General features: G+C 36.8%; 1 protein-coding gene across 4 annotated transcripts in view; it reads left to right on the plus strand.

The window, feature by feature from the left end:
* LOC138714729 (uncharacterized) overlaps positions 1-19258 on the plus strand; it is a 153306-nt gene that overhangs the window by 125403 nt on the left and 8645 nt on the right. For all 4 annotated transcript variants that reach the window (XM_069846822.1, XM_069846821.1, XM_069846824.1 and 1 more), the window contains 3 exons: positions 484-626; positions 2658-2883; positions 7598-7798. In XM_069846822.1, coding sequence (XP_069702923.1) covers positions 484-626; positions 2658-2883; positions 7598-7798 — 570 coding nt within the window. The remainder of the gene's footprint in view (positions 1-483; positions 627-2657; positions 2884-7597; positions 7799-19258) is intronic.

Below are 19258 nucleotides of genomic sequence, written 5' to 3' on the forward strand. Positions count from 1 at the left end.
CGAATATCAAGTGGATTGTGCTCGTTTCGTGAACTTCGTTGGCCTCCACGTTCTCCAGACCTGGCACCCCTGAACTTTTTATGTCTACGTGCCATCCTTACCACAGCCGATGCTTAATCTGCGAGCGTGTATCGCAGGAACCATTCCAAAATAATCGTGATACGTTTGAAGAAAGCTAGGAGGAACTAGACTACAGACTTTATGTGTGTCATGTTACCAGAGAGGCTCGTATTCAATACCTTTGTGGTAAGGTACTAAAAGTTTTTGAATCCCTTTTTCTTTGATACCAGTTTCATGTATCTGTGTCTCATTAAACATAAGTTACATGTGTTCGAAACCTGAAAGATCTTTTTTGGGAGACCTGTACTTTATCTACACAGCGAATTACAAGGAATTCCAAACCGCTTACTCTCCTGGAGCCAAATTTGGAAGTAATACAGTGAGTTTTATCAAAATATCACATGTTCTGTTCGATTCTCGTAGGCAACTTGCCCAATAACACGGACGTGGAGCTATGGGCCGACGGCAACTCCATGAACCTGCTCTTCAACCTGACTTACCCAGTGCAGCGCAACACCTCAGTCACCATCATTGCAGCCACTCTGCGTCTCTTTAAATTCTCTCAGGTAGGCCTACACCCCCAACAGCATGGATATTTTACTTCTCTGGCAATATCTTCACTTCCGTCGCTGAAGTCCAATCATTTTTTACATGTAACGTTTGTTTTCGAACTGCATTAATAGAACAAATGAAAATATTTGGTGCAACGGAAATTACACTGACGTCATTCGTCTCGAGTCACCATAGAAATGACTGATCCAACAGGTAGGTTGACTGAGGGACTAACGGACTATTTGCCTGGCATGACTGCCCTAACTTCATTTATTTGGCAAGGTTGACTTTAATCTAATCTACCCGATATAATTTGAGTTATGGTACGTGACAACCCGGACATAACTTGATCTATCTGGCAAGAATGACACAATTTTATCTCACGTGAAAAGACTGACATAACTTGTAATAATCTGATCTACCTAACAAGACAGACATATTGATCTAGTACCTGACAAGACTCATAATTCGATCTACCTTACAACACTGACTCGCAGAAAGCAGGCGCGGAAACAAGAAACATCCTGTCCTGAAGATAACCTACAACAGGTTGAAACTACTCGATAACAAGGTACCTAATTTTAACACGTGAAGGAAATACAGTATTGTATATTCCGAACCGATATTAATACAGGGATATCATTTTGTTTTTACTAACATTTCCAATATTAACCTGACTACACCTTTGGATTAGCGATTGAGAACTGGAAACATTGTTTGCTACCCCCTTCCACGACCGAAGTTTGACGACACTAATATAAAATACAGTACAAATAACTTTACTAAGTAGGCTATAGGAGGGAAGAAAAGTAATGCATCCATTTACGTAAACTAGGAAATGTTACGATTTTGAGTCAGGTTTTTATTTAATCAAAATACACTACAGTATTAACAGTAGGCCCTAAGCGCTTTTACTGACTAACAGAACTATCCAATCGGACGTATTTATTATGCAATGTATACTGTCTATAGCACATTAGCATACAGTATGTACAGTGCATTTAAATTTGAAAAATAATCAAAATATGGATATTTAATCAAATTAATGAAAATGGTGGTAATTCATTTCGATACAGGCTTCAGTTCTTTTGTGCATATTATCAAAAACGTTTTCAAGTATATCTTCTGAAACTGAATGTATGGTTTCCTGAATGTAATTATTTAATTCTTCTATTGCTGTAGGAAGTTTAGCAAACACAACTGTTTCACAGTAACCCCAAAGAAATAATGCAAAGCACTCAAATCAAGAGACATGGGGAGCCATAATCCTACGCCTGTTGAAATAATTCTGTACCTACTCTGTAATAGTGTACCTTACTTACTGTCAATTCAATCTTCACTTCTGCTCGGTCCGCATAGATAAATTTACTCAGATATGCTAACTACTGTCGGTCCATATGGTTATGCAGGAGGGTCTTAGAAAGGGAGTAAATCACGTGATAATTACTTAACTAGGCCCTTTTATTTAAATTATTTAAAATAGTTGTATAGTATTACGTAGAAGTCCAATTCCCAACAGAAAAATGTTTTCAGAAAAGAGCTAAGACAGCCCAGCCACTAGCCTTTACAGAGGAGCCAGCAGAAACGGTTGGGGGAAACCAGGATGCGACGTAACTAAACGGACGCACAGTACCTGTGCGAAAATATGATTCAATAGTGAATGAATGTTCTTTTTTCACTGAAAAATGTGATCATATTTCTGGAACAAATACTACATTCACTCACTCTGTACTGTTTACTAATACTATGACCGTAAGACGTCTTGGTTATGTGTGGAAGTTTGCAACTAGAAGGAGTGGGAGTGAAATACATTAAAAAACCCAGGTACAATAAAAATTGTAGTAAAAATAAAATGATATCCCTGTATAAATTAACAATATTCTTCAAACTATTCACGACTGTACACAGCTCCAAAGAATGATACTATGCGTTGTTTATGTGAACTGCGTGTCGTCTGTAGCAAGCGGGAGCAGTTCGAGGTGCGGCTGTTATCGATATTCCTCGCTGTGCTTTGGTACGAACTTCTCATTGTATGCGTGTTGCAGGGCAACCACACGGTGGTGGAGCAGTCGTGCGGACCCAGCGTCACGCCGCTGCCTACTACCGAGAACGACGATGACGACGAGATCCTAGAGCTGCAGCAGGACAACCCCATCACGCCTGACGCTCCAATACTGCCCCCAGCCACTGCGACGGTGGGCCTGGCTGACGACGATAAGCAGATACGCGTGTCCATCTACTGGTACACCCGCTCCCTCAAGAAGAACAAAGGTATGTCCGAGTTCCCACTTCTTCCTCGGAAATAGTCTCACGTCCGGCATAACGTTTCTCAGTAACATTTACATAGTATGGGCATGGATAAATATATAATAGGATGCGAAACTGCGGTCAGCACCATCTGGCGGCGGGGGCTGAAATAAGATGATCAGCGCCCAACGTCGTAGGAGGTGAACATTAGAACTACGTGTTGGGTACATTACCCAGAGTTCTCTATTTATCCGTTCGAGATATTGCTCGAGAGTCGAGGAGACGAGATGGCAGGCAGAAAAGGAGTGGTTCAGGACAGCACGTTTGCACATCTCCTTTTTATGTTAGGTTAGGTTAGATTAGGTTCTTTTCAAACTGAAATGACGAGTGAAGCGTACAGTTAGGTTAGGTTCTTTTCAAACTGAAAAGACGAGTCAAGCGTACAGTTAAAATTACTCTAACCTAACCTAACCTAACCTAATCTAACCACGAGTGAAGCGTACAGTTAAAATTACTCTAACCTAACCTAACATAAAAAGGAGATGTGCAAACGTGCTGTCCTGATCCACTCCTGGCAGAAACTTTCTAATAAGTGAACATAAAGTGTGTGTATAAGCAACGTATGTTAAACAGTAATGTTTACGGACGTTGTAAAAATAGTGTTGCTGAATGTATTGTAAAGTAATAGCAATGTAATAAATTGAACTATCTAAGTACTTCTTGCAGACTTTTCCATTGCGCTGTACAATAAATACCCAAAGAATACAATCCCAATTATCTAACCTTTTGCTTTATTTATTGTCTCTGTCTGGTTATATTTTAATCGGATAGTGTAAAATAGATCGTCTCTTTTATCTTCCTGTTGGCTCCGGTAAGAATTTTCAGTAGAAGATGCTGTGAGGAATAAAACTGTTAATGTTTTATTTTAAATTGGGTTAGTTTTGAATATCGATGAGGGTGGGAGGGAATACTTTCTGCACAGTTTAACATTTTCGTCACCAGATGCGCTGCTAAATACATGGAGTAATTACTCTTTTCGCTACTTGGTGCGCTGCTAGATGTAATAACGCCCCTCCCCCCAACAGGTGGCAGCAAGGTCAATTTCTACAACAGCGCCTCTAGTATGTGTTACGGGAAACTCAGTAAGTTTCGCATCCTATTATATATTCATCCATGGTATGGGCTTCCTCAAGAACAACTTGGAATGAGAAAATGTTTGATCTTGAATAAATGAGAAACAAATAAATTAAATAAGTAAGAATGTCTAAGGCTAACATTTTGATGGTTTTGCATGTCTCCTTTGACAAATTTTCAAACTCTGACGGAAAAGAATGATTCTGTTTGATAGTTCTCATTTTTTAATATTTTAAATGTAGGTAATAACGAGCATTTTTGACCAATTTCATAGCGTAACATTAATAGCCTACTATTTAAAATTCGTGGCGCAACAGTCCCTGCAGGGCCAAGGCTGACCAGAAGACTGCTGGCCTTATGTCTATACAAGATGAACCGTAAGTAATGCCATTAATTTGGGGGGATTATTCTTTGAAATATTTCAAACAAAAAAAATTAATACAATTTTGCTCGTTTTTGCTTCCTTTTTTGAGATAAAAACTGTTTAGCTATATTAAATATTTCATAGCGTGTTTTGGGAAAGCCATTGATTTAATTCCCAATAATAATAATAATAATAATAATAATAATAATAATAATAATAATAATAATAATAATAATCCGTGGCGCTACAACCCTTGAAGGGCCTAGACCGACCAGCCGGCTGCTGGCCTCACGCCCACATGCCGAACCAGAGGTGGACGATCATCCAACCAGAATGGAGGTATCGTGTGGTTAGCACGATGATCCCCCCAGCCGTTATAGCTGGTATTCGCAACCGGATTTCGCTACCTATCGTAACTCCCCAAGTGCATCACGATGCTGGGTGGGCACCGGTCCCATACATTGGCTGAAATTTCATGAGATTAATTCCCAATATGTCAGTCAATTTAAGAGAATAGTGTCTTATAATAATAAATGATTGAAAGAATTTTAGTTTTGTCTTTAAAATGTGCAGAAATTTGATCCGAACAAATGTAATTTTTCGTTCTGGAAAGGAATTTTAAAATATTACATTTGTTCGGATCAAATTTCTACACATTTAAAGGACAAAATTAAAATTTTTTAAATAATTGATTATCATAATACACTGCTCTCTTAAACTGACCGCTCATATTTGGAATTAAATCAATGGCTTTTCCAAAGCACGCTATGAAATGTTTCAGGTAAAACAATTTTTATCTCGAAAAGGATGCAAAACGAGCAAAATTGTATTAAACTTTTTCCTTTGAAATTAAGGACATTATTTACAGTTCACTCTCTATATGTGAGCAGAGGAGAACGATCATTCAAATAGTATAGGGATAATGTGTGATCAGCACAATGATCCCTTTCCCCATCCTTTACAGTTGGCTTACAAAACTGGATTTCGGTACTGACTACAGGTCTCCAAATTTCTCACGATGCAAGTTTGCACCGATCACATACACTGGAAGAGATTTCAGGAGAAAATTTCTTCTCCCATGAATAAGACTGATATTGTCAGCGCATTTCGAACTGGCAGATCAAGGTCAAGCAATGGACTGTATTTGCCATGTGTGCTTACCCCATTCCTGGACCATTCTCGTCAACTAAAGTCATCTGGGACAGCCGGGATTACCAGTGTTTCAGTTCACTGTTTTCAGTTCAGTGACTCGTGCGTGGTTTGTACGTTTGTACATGACATTGGCTGCGTTCAGCAGGGACAGCACTAATTCAGCTATTCATTTTTGCTGAGGTACAGCAACTGTGAGCTGCTGAACGACCAGATTGCATAGTGTCCGCTATGTTTACAAAGAAATTCTCCATTTTCCATCCTCTCCGGAATATAAGACACCATTGGTTGTTGCCTACCCCCTCCACTTTCGCTGGCTTGCAGCAGGGTTGCAGTGAAAAATTATTTTGCTACAAAAAATGACGGCCACTATTTTAGAGCTGTCGACCAGGAAGGCGTTCAATCCTGTTGCTATTTCAGCGCTGTCCCGGCTGAACGCAGCCTTTGATCCGCAAGTTCGAAATGCGCGGAGTGTAGTCCGAGGCATGACGCCTTGCAGTTAGACCACCAGTTACAGCGCGGGACAGTCTGGTACAGTGATGTCAAAGCAAGCGCATTTTCTGACCTTGACGTCGTGCGCGAGCATTAAGCGCTAGGTATGCTAGGGGGAATAAGCAGCCTGTTGGATTAAGAAAACAGTGGTGCACAAACTTCAAACGGAACGAGAAATTTTATGTCGTTATTTTTATATAGCTTCTTTCTGTTTGTTATTTTCTATGTTGTCTGTAAAACAAAAGTACTAACACTATTTCTTAGCCTAATATTGCAGTTGTGTTTTAAACGTAATTAACATAATAAAGAGTAAAGAAGGAATATTCACACAAATTCCATAATAACTACAACTATACTGTACTAAGTGAATTAAACACATCATTCATAAAGAAAGTGTTGTCCCAAGAAAGACACTGAATATGACATGATAAGTTGAAATTGACATTGATGGTATTTTTAGCCTTATAAAAGTAATCAAAACGATATTATAGTACAAAGCAAAGTTGTCTAGGTATATATTTTAACTGTAACTAATATTACATAATAAAACTCTTATCGCATTATGCTTTTAGGTGATACTGACGCGCAACTTTCTGCTATCAGAATATTAAATTATCTCGAAATCTGCTAATGCTATAGAGTTGACGTTTTACCAACACATAGGCACATACCTTTTGTTTGTGATGTAACAGTATTTGCTTTGTTAATTCATTTCCTTACAAACATTTTCCATGCGAATATTTTCAAACATTTAATACACTATCTTCAGTAATACGTATTTACGATATATTAGATTTACGAAAACATTGTTTCAGTAGCTGTAAGGCTACTAAACAAACATCTGAAAATTTTACTTTTCTGTAAAAAAGTTGAGAAAATATTCTTTTTGAATAAAAAAACAAACTTTTAAAAAATTAACACTAAAATTAAAACTTATATTCTTATAATGCACTTGTAATTCTCAGACAAATATAAAAATTACCGTGGATACAGTTTTAATAAGTTATCTTCCCTTTATCCATTGAATCAGTGCTGGCCATCCCTGTATATATCTCGACCAAGCGGCATATACTACCTCTTTCGTCTGTCTCTTTCCTTTCCGCTATAAAGCGCTCAGGCTCTCCTGGGCTCTAAAGCGCGCGCTTGCTTCTATGGGCATCAGTTGACATCACTGGTCTAGTATATACAGTCACGAAGCTTGAGTTGTTGAGGGTACTAGGAACAATAGACTGTGCCGGTACTATTTCGCATTGTCTGTGATGAAGCGATCCTATCTAACAGGAAGTGTGGCCAGATTTCTTAACGTCTACAGATCGCCTCGCTTCGTTCAAGCAATGTCTCCCCCAAAGCGGTCATTGGCCCTAGCCCTCCCACATACCACATGCGCAGAGGTCTTGTTTCGTCTTTCTACTCCACAGATTCCTGGGACGGACCATATGTGCGTAATTTGAGGGGTTGTTTGACATAAACTCATTAGCAGTTTCTTTTTGAGTTAACATGCTCAGGAAGATTAGAAAAAAATTGGAAGATTTTTGACACAATATTTTGCCTCTGGCAGACAGACAGCGGTAAACCCCATGTGTGTGTGTTTGTTCACAGTGAAGCGGAAGCTGTTGGACTCGAGGATGCTGCCTATCTTCGGTAAGGGTGAGTGGATCGAGTTCAACGTGAGGCACGCCGTGCGGCAGTGGCGGACGTCGGGCAAGAACTTCGGTCTCGTGGTAGAGGTGGAGAATGAGGATGGCGAGCTGCTCAAAGCGGCAGACTATTTCACCGCCATGAACTGCTCTAACGAGGCATGTGAGTGCGAGTTCTGCAACCCCCGGTCTTAACCACTAACATGGCGAACGCATGGGCACGCCAACTCCATTAACGAGCTGCAGACTGCAGGCAATTATCCTTAAGCACTGCAGCCCAAGTAGGTTCTTTGTGCATTCGGTATGGAAAGGATTGTACTCCTTTGCGGCTCTGCCGTATCTGAAAAGATCTGCCTGAGTCGTCTAATTCTCAGCTCTGGTTTCGAGGCCATTCCGTTTCTCTGTAGATCTCTGATAGCCGGTTTCACCAAGCTTCACTATTCATTAATTAATTTACTAGTTTATTAACCCTTAAATGGGCAAAGTATCCTATAGGATACAACAGGTTAATCGGTTATATGCTATAATTTTAATAGAACAACAGAAAAAAATTTGGTAGGAAATAGTAATATACGTTACAAGAGCGGTATGTTGACGTTTTCATGGTCGAGGAAATGACTGAAAAAGAGAAACGTAGTTGAGTTTTTTTAATTTCCGAGAACATGAAAACAAACATACCGCTCGTGTATCGTACATTATTTTGTGCGAAGATCGTTTATTACATACCTGAAAGACGAATTTCTAATTAGTAGCAATGAAATCTCCATATTGGTTTCTGTTTAATGACGCCAACTTCGGAACACCAAAATATCTTTCTTCAACATTGTTGCTATAAAATGTTTTCTGTGTTTACTATACTCCAGCAGGCCGTGATATACGTCTGTCTTTTTTTTCCCCCCAGTCTATAAATGCGAACTTAAAACAAACGGTAAGGTTAGGTAATGATTTATTTTTCATTTTAATATTTTGACAATATTATTTATATAACATATTGCAGTAATAACATCCGCATCTGGAATCTTGTTGATTTTTTCACGGCTTCCTTAATGTTACTTGTATCAGGAATGCAATAAGTTTCGTGGAGTAGTAGACTGTACTTAATTTTTGCAAATATTTAAAAACAATAATTAACATTGTAATTTAGGTGAAATTGCAGTGGTAAGTTTCCAATTTATAATTATTACTATGTTAAACGTCTCTAAAAATAATATATTAAAAGCCTAAAGCAGTAAAATGAATATGGCGCTTAAGCGGTAAGAAGAGGGAAATTGTTATGTGTGTTACGTTGGGAATACTGAATGTGGTATTTCACACTTACCGCGTATTGGTTCTGTGCGGAAAACAAGCAAATACGCACGATCTCGCACAAATTAAAATTTCACAATACTATAATATTGTAAAACATATAAAATGTGGACATTGCGATAGTTGTTTTCTTTACAGTCCGACAAGATTTAATAAACTAGTGTGAGAAATGAAGTTTTGCCAATTTAAGGGTTAAATTGTTTTTATATCTCACGAAGCATCTTCAGCCCTAAAGAACCAGTAAAGCTACAATATGTTTAGTGATAGAAATTTCCGTCTTTAAATTTTTAATGGTTCACTAGATGCAATACAAAATGGCAGAACGTTTCGACGCAAAATTGTTACATCTGGAACTGCTCGAAAATAAAAAACCAGATAATGTTAACCATTTAAGAAACGATAATTTTGTAAATTTGAATGACACAAAATTTCACAAAAGATACCGCATCAAGGAGATCGTGGTACTCAAAATTTTAGAAGAAACTGATCATAGGTTAGAATATCATCAGAATGGACGAGACAAAACTGAAACTAGTCAAAGACTGAGAAAAACCCTCACAACCTTGGGTTTGTCTACTACAAAAACCTACAACTCCACCCCGTTTTACCGGATTTGAACTCTAGTCAAGGTAGCTATTACGAGCATGGCTTGTAATCCGGAGTTTCTCTGGACCGTGGGTTCGAATCCCGCTTGGGCCGATAACATGATTGGGTTTTTCCGAGGTTTTCTCCAAGCGAATATCAAGTAATTCCATAATGATATCTCGGATTCACCTTGCCAAATACCATCTCGCTATCAGCAATTCCATCGACGCTAAATAACTTAGTAGTTAAAAGTGTCGTTAAATAATTCAAAAAGAGCTGCAATAATTATTGTCCTGTCTTGTTTTCTGTTCAATGATACTAGGATTGTTCAATTATTACAGAAACTGGAGGTCGATCTCCGGTACATTCTGTAAGATCTGATGAATATAATCGGCTGATTAGCTTCTCCAATTAAGAGGATCCTTCAAATAATGTTCCCAATGTTACACTGGAAATATTTGGTAGCAATAATAATTGAAGGGTTCAGCGCCATAGTGGGCCAAGCGCCATATATTAAAAACGTAGAAAACAAGGGTTAAAAGTAAGCGAATACCGTAATTTAATTAAACATGTAGCAAGTAATACAAAGTATGCACATTAAAACTAAATGATAGGTCAATCTTCTTTAAACTATGGTATTCACTTAACTTTAACTCTTGCTTTCTCTGTTATTAATAAATGGCGCTTGGCCCACTATGGCTCTGAACCCTTTAACTGTTGATGCAAAATTGTCTTGGAGTTCTTGTCCAAAATATTACATTTACAACAAACGCTCGCATGTTTTTAATAATTGTAATATAGCCTATACATTATAAAAGCGTATCTAAACTTACTTGACTCTAGAATTTAATTCCTATGTTAGGCCTACACTGCCAATGTATTTAGCCTACTTGTTAATGGAGTTTCACGTGACTGCATGTGTTTGTTTTTATATTACTAAAAGCACATAACCAATTGCTCTGGTTAGTGAAGTGGCGTATTCATTATGCGAGTTCAATTACAGCAGTTGGTTTTGCCATTAATCTAGTGATATTACTGATGGATATTAAAAAAAAAGACGCACGAAAGCGTTAAATCTGTGGTAAGTCACGCAAATCTCTTTTCAAGGACACACGGTGTCATTCTAGGCATGACATAATTACGTAGAGATTATTTAAAAATAAAACAAAACTAATTTTAAACTATTACACTTTTACTACGTCATACTACTTCTACCAATAAAACGGTACGAAAGGACGTCTTTTTAATCAATCATGGCTGCTTACCCTAGCATTTGTTTCTTTGCCAACATTTCAAACTGCAAATTCTTTACTGTACTATAAAACATGCTTTGCGATCGTAATTTGTTTCCCGCATAGATAGTCGACTGAAAATGGCGACTCCGTTCAAACATTTAGTGAAGGTAACATTAGTGGAACAGAATTTTAGTAAGACAATTAATATCTATTTTATTGTATTAGAGTAGGCCTACTTTATTTCTTCTAAACTTTATATACTCTCTTCTGTTTTTATCATCGCCTCCCTACCATTTGTTTCTTTGTTTGCCAACATTTCAAACTGAAAATTCTTTACGGTACTATAAAACATGCTTTGCGATCGTAATTTGTTTCCCTCATAGATAGTCGACTGAAAATGGCGGCTCCGTTCAAACATTTAGTGAAGGTAACATTAGTGGAACAGAATTTTAGTAAGACAATTAATATCTATTTTATTGTATTAGAGTAGGCCTACTTTATTTCTTCTAAACGTTATATACTTTCTTCTGTTTTTATCATCGCCTCTCAACCATTTGTTTCTTTGTTTGCCAACATTTCAAACTGAAAATTCTTTACGGTACTATAAAACATGCTTTGCGATCGTAATTTGTTTCCCTCATAGTCGACTGAAAATGGCGGCTCTGTTCAAACATTTAGTGAAGGTAACATTAGTGGAACAGAATTTTAGTAAGCCAATTAATATCTATTTTATCGTATTAGAGTACTTTATTTCTTCTAAACTTTGTATACTTTCTTCTGTTTTTATCATTGCCTCTCTACCATTTGTTTCTTTGTTTGCCAACATTTCAAACTGCAAATTCTTTACGGTACTATAAAACATGCTTTGCGATCGTCATTTGTTTACAGCATAGACAGTCAACTGAAAATGGCGACTCCGTTCAAACGTTTTGGTGAAGCTAACATTAGTGAAATAGAATTTCAGTAAGTCAATTAATATTTTATTGAATTAGAGTACTTTATTTCTTCTAATCGTTATTATACTTTCTTCTAATCGTGTAATAGTCAATTAAATCCCACTCGAGTTTTGATTTTTTCTAGATAAATCAAAATCTGTAGTGAGATTACTGTTGAAAAACTACAATATAATCAAAACTTATTGGTACCACTTTTTAAATTAATAAATTTAAAGTCATCAATAATAATAATACAGTTTCATGAGAATTTAGACTTAAAATTGAATCTTACTCTTTGTCAGTATGGTATGTTCCACAAAATTGAGGAAATGAACTTAAAAAAAAAGTCTAATATCTGATTTAATCAGATCCACAAAGACTTCGAATGTGACCATCAATTCTTGAAGTACAAGGATTTCCCCTCCAAATAATTTTGAAACATCCATAATTCAGAGTATTCTGTGATAAATTTAAAAATCCAAACACACTGTGACTCGATTCAAGACGTTCCGATAAACGGAAACAAAACGGAACTTCGTGACGTCGGATGAACACAATGCCGATTTTCAAACTAAACCAAAACACGCTATGCAGTGGTTCCTAACCTGTGGTCCGCGGACTCCCAGAGTCATATGAAGAGACAAAGAGGAAGACATAAAATAGGAAAGACAGGAGAATGCTGGGTTTGCAGTGAAAGACCCGCCCTTGAGCAGAACACTATGAATGAATGAATGAATGAATAGAAAAAATGTATGTGCGTAAGAAAACATAAAGTCATAAAACGTGAATAAATGGAGAACCATTGTGTTCGGACATTTAATATATTTTCCCCATATAAATGTCCAAAAACAGTTACGTAATTTACCATTCTGTTGATGAGAAAGTAAATATTTCACGTCTCGAATATCTACTTCTTAAGAAAATATAAGAAGCAAATTTCAAATTAGCTTTTACATTAGATTTATACATAATTTCTCATTCTACCACACTCTTGCAGATCAGTTAAATCTTCACAGTTTTACAGGGATCTGTCAATTCTTTAAATTAACTCTAACCTAGTAACGAACGTGATAGTGAAATTAATTATAAATATTAGTTCTGACGTCACAAAACATTCTTAATCGTATCCGGCGTGGCTTAGTGGATAAAGCATCAGCACGTAGAGCTGAAAACCCGGGTTCAAATCCCGGTGCCGGAGAGAATTTTTCTCCGTTCCATCACTCTTTCATCATATGATGACGCAGAATATCTGCATGGAAATATCATATGTACTTCGGTACATCAAAATATATATGATATGCGTAATAAATCACTTTTGATTTAAGACGGCGCCTATACCGTCGGATCCCGGCCAACCAGTCACTCATCCGAGTGCACCTCAACACATGTATGGACTTCGGTCCTGCGTTCATAGACATCTATGACGTAATGGAGAGGGCGGCCACTAGAGGGAACCCAAGAGATGGAGCTTAATCTGAGACGATTCTAACCGGCGTCGGGGTTGTATCCGGCGTGGCTTAGTGGATAAAGCATCAGCACGTAGAGCTGAAAACCCGGGTTCAAATCCCGGTGCCGGAGAGAATTTTTCTCCGTTCCATCACTCTTTCATCATATGATGACGCAGAATATCTGCATGGAAATATCATATGTACTTCGGTACATCAAAATATATAAAATATATATTCTTAATCGTGGTAAATTACAAAACAATTACGTCTGGAAAAATGTAATCAATTTATTTGTCCAATGATTCTGTTATTTGAACAAACACCAGATTACGTGTGCGTTATTATCCGGTTTATGTTTTTGAATGTATAATTAAAATCTTTGAGAGGATGGAGCATGTTTTAATGCATAGAAGTACTGTTTGGAAGCTAAATACAGTCTAACAGTTTTCACTCTGTTTTAGAAATGTTAATATTTATATTACTAGAACAAAATTTTAGCATCTTGGTCCAATATTACTAAACAATATGCCACTGTATTGTTTTTGTTTTCTTAAGTTTCTATTTACTACATAAAACATTTCACATGCATGCGCCTAATTTCCCGAGTTGTTGCATAAGATATTTGTGTGAAAAGTTAACGAGTCTAATACACAATATAACTAGCAGCTCACTGTATGGAAAGAACGGTCCATTTCACTACGAATCATATTCGATTAGTGTACTTCCGGAACTTCCATTTCCTCTGAGTCTTTTGTATCAATTCTAGTGTACACCAAGTTCAACAATTTTCATTCTTATGAGAATTATTCAAAATTAGTGTCATATTTTTATGTCCTGCTTGTTGTGGAAAAATCCTGCTTTCTCAGGAAAAAGTCCTGCTTTTCATTTTTTACATCTGGTAACCCTACTTAGTTGGTCTAAAAATATCCTTTTCCAATTCACTGCGGGCTAAAGCAGGGAGATGCACTATCACATTTACTTTTTAACTTCGCTCTAGAATATGCCATTAGGAAAGTTCAGGATAACAGGCAGGGTTTGGAATTCAACGGGTTACATCAGCTTCTTGTCTATGCGGATGACGTGAATATATTAGGAGAACATACACAAATGATTAGGGAAAACACGGAAATTTTACTTGAAGCAAGTAAAGCGATCGGTTTGGAAGTAAATCCCGAAAAGACAAAGTATATGATTATGTCTCGTGACGGGAATATTGTACGAAATGGAAATATAAAAATTGGAAATTTATCCTTCGAAGAGGTGGAAAAATTCAAATATCTTGGAGCAACAGTACCAAATATAAATGATACTCGGAAAGAAATTAAACGCAGAGTAAATATGGGAAATGCGTGTTATTATTCGGTTGAGAAGCTCTTATCATCCAGTCTGCTGTCCAAAAATCTGAAAGTTAGAATTTATAAAACAGTTATATTACCGGTTCTTCTGTATGGTTGTGAAACTTGGACTCTCACTCTGAGAGAGGAACATAGGTTAAGGGTGTTTGAGAATAAGGTGCTTAGGAAAATATTTGGGGCTAAGCGGGATGAAGTTACAGGAGAATGGAGAAAGTTACACAACACAGAACTGCACGCATTGTATTCTTCACCTGACATAATTAGGAACATTAAATCCAGACGTTTGAGATGGGCAGGGCATGTAGCACGTATGGGTGAATCCAGAAATACATATACAGTGTTAGTTGGGAGACAGGAGGGAAAAAAGACCTTTAGGGAGGCCGAGACGTAGGTGGGAGGATAATATTAAAATGGATTTGAGGGAGGTGGGGTATGATGATAGAGACTGGATTAATCTTGCACAGGATAGGGACCGCTGGCGGGCTTATGTGAGGGCGGCAATGAACCTTCGGGTTCCTTAATAGCCATTTGTAAGTAAGTAACCCTACTTAGGACAGCATGCTGAAATGTGTCAGAACCAACTGCAGAACCTTGCATTTACACAAACACTTCGTTACTGAATAAACCTATTTCAAATTTACAAATAAGAATGAGGTAATTTCTTTGCATTCTTCTAGTAACTGGCCACGCCTAGGGAGCTGAAGTATTCTAGCAGAATTCTCTCTTGCATTTAGATAATAAAACTGAGTCTTATGTCCGAAATGTCGTTAAAATTCAAAACTCCATATAAAGTTTCGTGGTGTGTAAAAGTGTACTTAATGCGTTCGTTAAGTGCATTTCCTTGCTGGTGTCATACGTAGTCGGATGAATCACTTTCAGTGTGTGAAATCTGATGCAAATGTACCCTCGAATAACGTATTCAAGACATGCGGTGATCATTACACGTGTCAACCTTCTTTCAGTGCCTTGCTCAATCCTCAGGCATTAAGATAAATAAAATTCTAGAAAATTCCATTAAATAGGCTTGTTCCCTAGTGATGTATTTCATACAAGTTGCATGGTATTAGTATCCTGAGGCACTAACTGATTTTCTCATTGGGATTGTACAATAAGAAATAAGCAAACATCGAAGTAGGTAGATATATTGAAAGTTAAAAATGACACCGAATATGAATGTGATGATCGTTGAGAGAGTTTCTAGGTCTTGTAGTTCGGAAAATTCCGAAATCTAACAATAGAGAATTTAAGTCTGATATTACACTATCGAAGATACATGTCAAAGTTCTTTTATAAAATATATATTATAAAATATATGGCAGTGTAATGAGTTAACTTTTATAAAAGTTTCTTTGACAAACGATCTTTTGTAAAATGTAAGTACTAAATATTGGTGGACTGTTACGACCAAATTGCTGATAACATTTTCTCCATTTGGTCCTCGAGCCAGGGCCGGTTTTAGGTATAGTGCCGCCCCTAGACAGTGCTAAAATTTGCCGCTCCCCAACTCCCATAAACAGTTTATGAGCAGCTATTATAAGGTCATGTTTAGTTTAAATTAGTTTTAAACAAAATGTTACAATAATTAAATATTAATAAAATCAAAATACATGCTTCTTCCTTGTGAATTATGAAGATTTCCTTCGCACTTTCTTCACAGAGAAAGAAACATACGGTTGATGATGTCATCAAGCCGATCAGACGAAACACATCAGACTCAATGGAAAGAAACATATTCAAACTTATTCATTGTTGAAACAAAATTTATTTGTGAAAGAGAGGCTGTAGTTTATTTTTAAGCACTGATTTTGTTGGTGTGTAATTATTAAGAGTATTTCTTACTTCGATAGAAAGTATAAAGTAAATTGAAAAATAAACTTCCAACTCTTTGCGGGATAAATCTTTCATATCGAATTATACAGTGCACGTGCTGGAAAGTGATTAAATAGTATTGTTGACGATATATTATATTGGAAATGTATAACTGAGAGTTGTAGATACTATTCATAGCGATAAAATAATAATAAATACCCATTCAATTTGATTTTCAACAATGCCTTCTTGTTTGTACTCGTACAAGCAGTTATATTTAAGCAGTTTCGTATTATAATGAGATACAGTGATACCGGTATTAGAATATAACTAGTGGCTTGTGCAGCAAATGCTGCAAACTAAGTTCATTAGACGTTCAAATAAAATTTTTTAAGATTTATTTTCAATAAAGAATACCAGACATTTTGAAAGTCATTTCCTTCCGTAATAATGAAACATACTCCCTCTGAATGGTTTTTTATGGCAAATACTTTCTCTTGAACCTATCCACCTTCAGGTTTTGAGTTTCAACGCGAAAAATCCAAGTAACAATGTCAGGACGATCAGTGGGTTTTTCATGTGGGAATAAAGCAATAACTATTTCAGGTCATTGTGGATTCTAGGTCAAACTTAAAAAAAATGTCAGGTTAGCTATGCTTTCGAACAATAACATAGCATCTTGGTATAGCTGCTGCATGTAGAGCTTGAAATGTAGAGGGTAAAATCATTTTATCCTGCTAAGAGATCTTGCTGAAATGATCGGGAGACTACATAATTTTGTAGGCTTCTTATTTTATCATTAAGTAATACCTTTTGGTCTTTCCTCAGGAACTGTAATTTTTGCGCTCTCTCGAGCCAATACTGAAGAGAATGACGCATATAAATATCTACACCACACCGCCATTAAGTATATGAAAAAGACCCAACCTCACTTCATTAATAACTATAAAAGTATTTGATTTTTAATAACAATATTATTATCTTACGTAAGTTTTGTAGTTATATACTATATAGCCGTCACTCAGTAAATTATAGAAATGAAGAACTAATGTAAGATATTCTCTATTCTATAACCCCAAAACGTTTCACTTTCATATCATCAATATAGCATTAATATGTATAATATTAATGAAAAGTAGTCACATCATGGCATTAACTATAATAATATTTCATTTCTAATGGTAATAATGTCATCAAACCACCTCAAATTTTGTAAATTTTAATATTCAATACACACAACTCTATTCAGAAAATTACACACCGCAGAATCAGACTTGTAAATTATTTTTAGTAATTCTTGAAGTTTTTAATAACCAATTGAATTTGAGCTCTAAATATGTCAGCAATCCTGCAGGTCATGGCCTTCGTGTAATATCCTCTATATCCTATTGTTTATTGTAGTGTGTGTTTTGTTTTACATTGAAATCCAATTAGTTCTCAAAACTGACGAAAGATGGATTTTGGAAAATAGGAAAATTATGTAGGAAAACTAATGCTTCACTGAAAGTTACTATTTTTCTGAAAAACTTCGGGTTTAAGCTTCAAAATGAGGAGTCAGTTATTAAAATCCGTTCAGCTATTTTCCCGTAATTTCCATTACCAGTTCAAATTATACAGAGTGATTTCTATATAGAACTGACACATTTCTTTGATTAATTGTTTCAAAACGAATTGTGCTAGCGACAACTTATTATACCTAAAATGTAGAGGAATTTTGGGAGATTATTTACCTCTATAGCAAATGTTGTCCGGCTTTGTCAAATCCGGAGATCTCGGTGGCCACATGTTCCTGGAAATTATTCGGTCGTCACATAACCGGTTAAATGGAACCATGCTTCATCTGTGAACCATGTGATGGACAATATGGCAAGATTTTGCACAATGAACGTCTGAAACCAACGACAATAATTCAATCTTTTATCCTTATCTGGTTCCTGTAGCTGATGAACAACCGTAACCTTATATGGCTTTAGGCTCTCTGACACATTGAGTAGGTGTACCCTGTCTCCTGCGACAAACGTCTTAATGATTTTTTTGGGTGACTGCTCCAGTCGTGCTCTTACGTCAACAACAACCCTGGGAAGCCTAGATGAACGATGCTTGCTCTTTTCACTTACCAGAGATCCAGTTGTTTCCAATTTGTTTACCAGTTCATCCAGGCTTCCCACGGTTGTTGTTGACGTAAGAGCACGACTGGAGCAGTCACCCAAAAAAATCATTAAGACATTTGTCGCAGGAGACAGGGTACTCCTACTCATTGTGTTAGAGAGTCTAAAGCCATATAGGGTTACGGTTGTTCATCAGCTACAGGAACCAGATAAGGATAAAAGATTGAATTATTGTCGTTGGTTTCAGACGTTCATTGTGCAAAATCCTGCTACATTGTCCATCACATGGTTCACAGATGAAGCATGGTTCCATTTATCCGGTTATGTGACGACCGAATAATTTCCAGGAACATGTGGCCACCGAGATCTCCGGATTTGACAACGCCGGACAACATTTGCTATAGAGGTAAATAATCTCCCAAAATTCCTCTACATTTTAGGTATAATAAGTTGTCGCTAGCACAATTCGTTTTGAAACAATTAATGAAAGAAATGTGTCAGTTCTATATAAATCACTCTGTATAATATAGATTACACAGCTGCACACTTTTCTTTTACTCTCGCCGCGACCGCGACAATGCAATAACAAAGCAATGTCCGACTTCCACAAGATGTTCAAGAACAAACTTAAGAAAATATTTACCAACAAGTGTCTTAAAAACAAATTTCAATGTAAAAAAAAAAGAAAGATAGAAAATGCCGCCACCCCCACCCGGAAATTGCCGCCCTAAGCAACTGCCTAGGTTGCCTAGGTCTAAATCGAGCATAAACTTTTCACGTTAAATGTAGAATGTGGAAGGGGCGTTTGAATAACAGTGCGTTTGAGTACAGATCTAACCACGA

Source organism: Periplaneta americana, chromosome 15 (assembly GCF_040183065.1).
Source record: "Periplaneta americana isolate PAMFEO1 chromosome 15, P.americana_PAMFEO1_priV1, whole genome shotgun sequence".
Lineage (NCBI taxonomy): Eukaryota > Metazoa > Arthropoda > Insecta > Blattodea > Blattidae > Periplaneta > Periplaneta americana.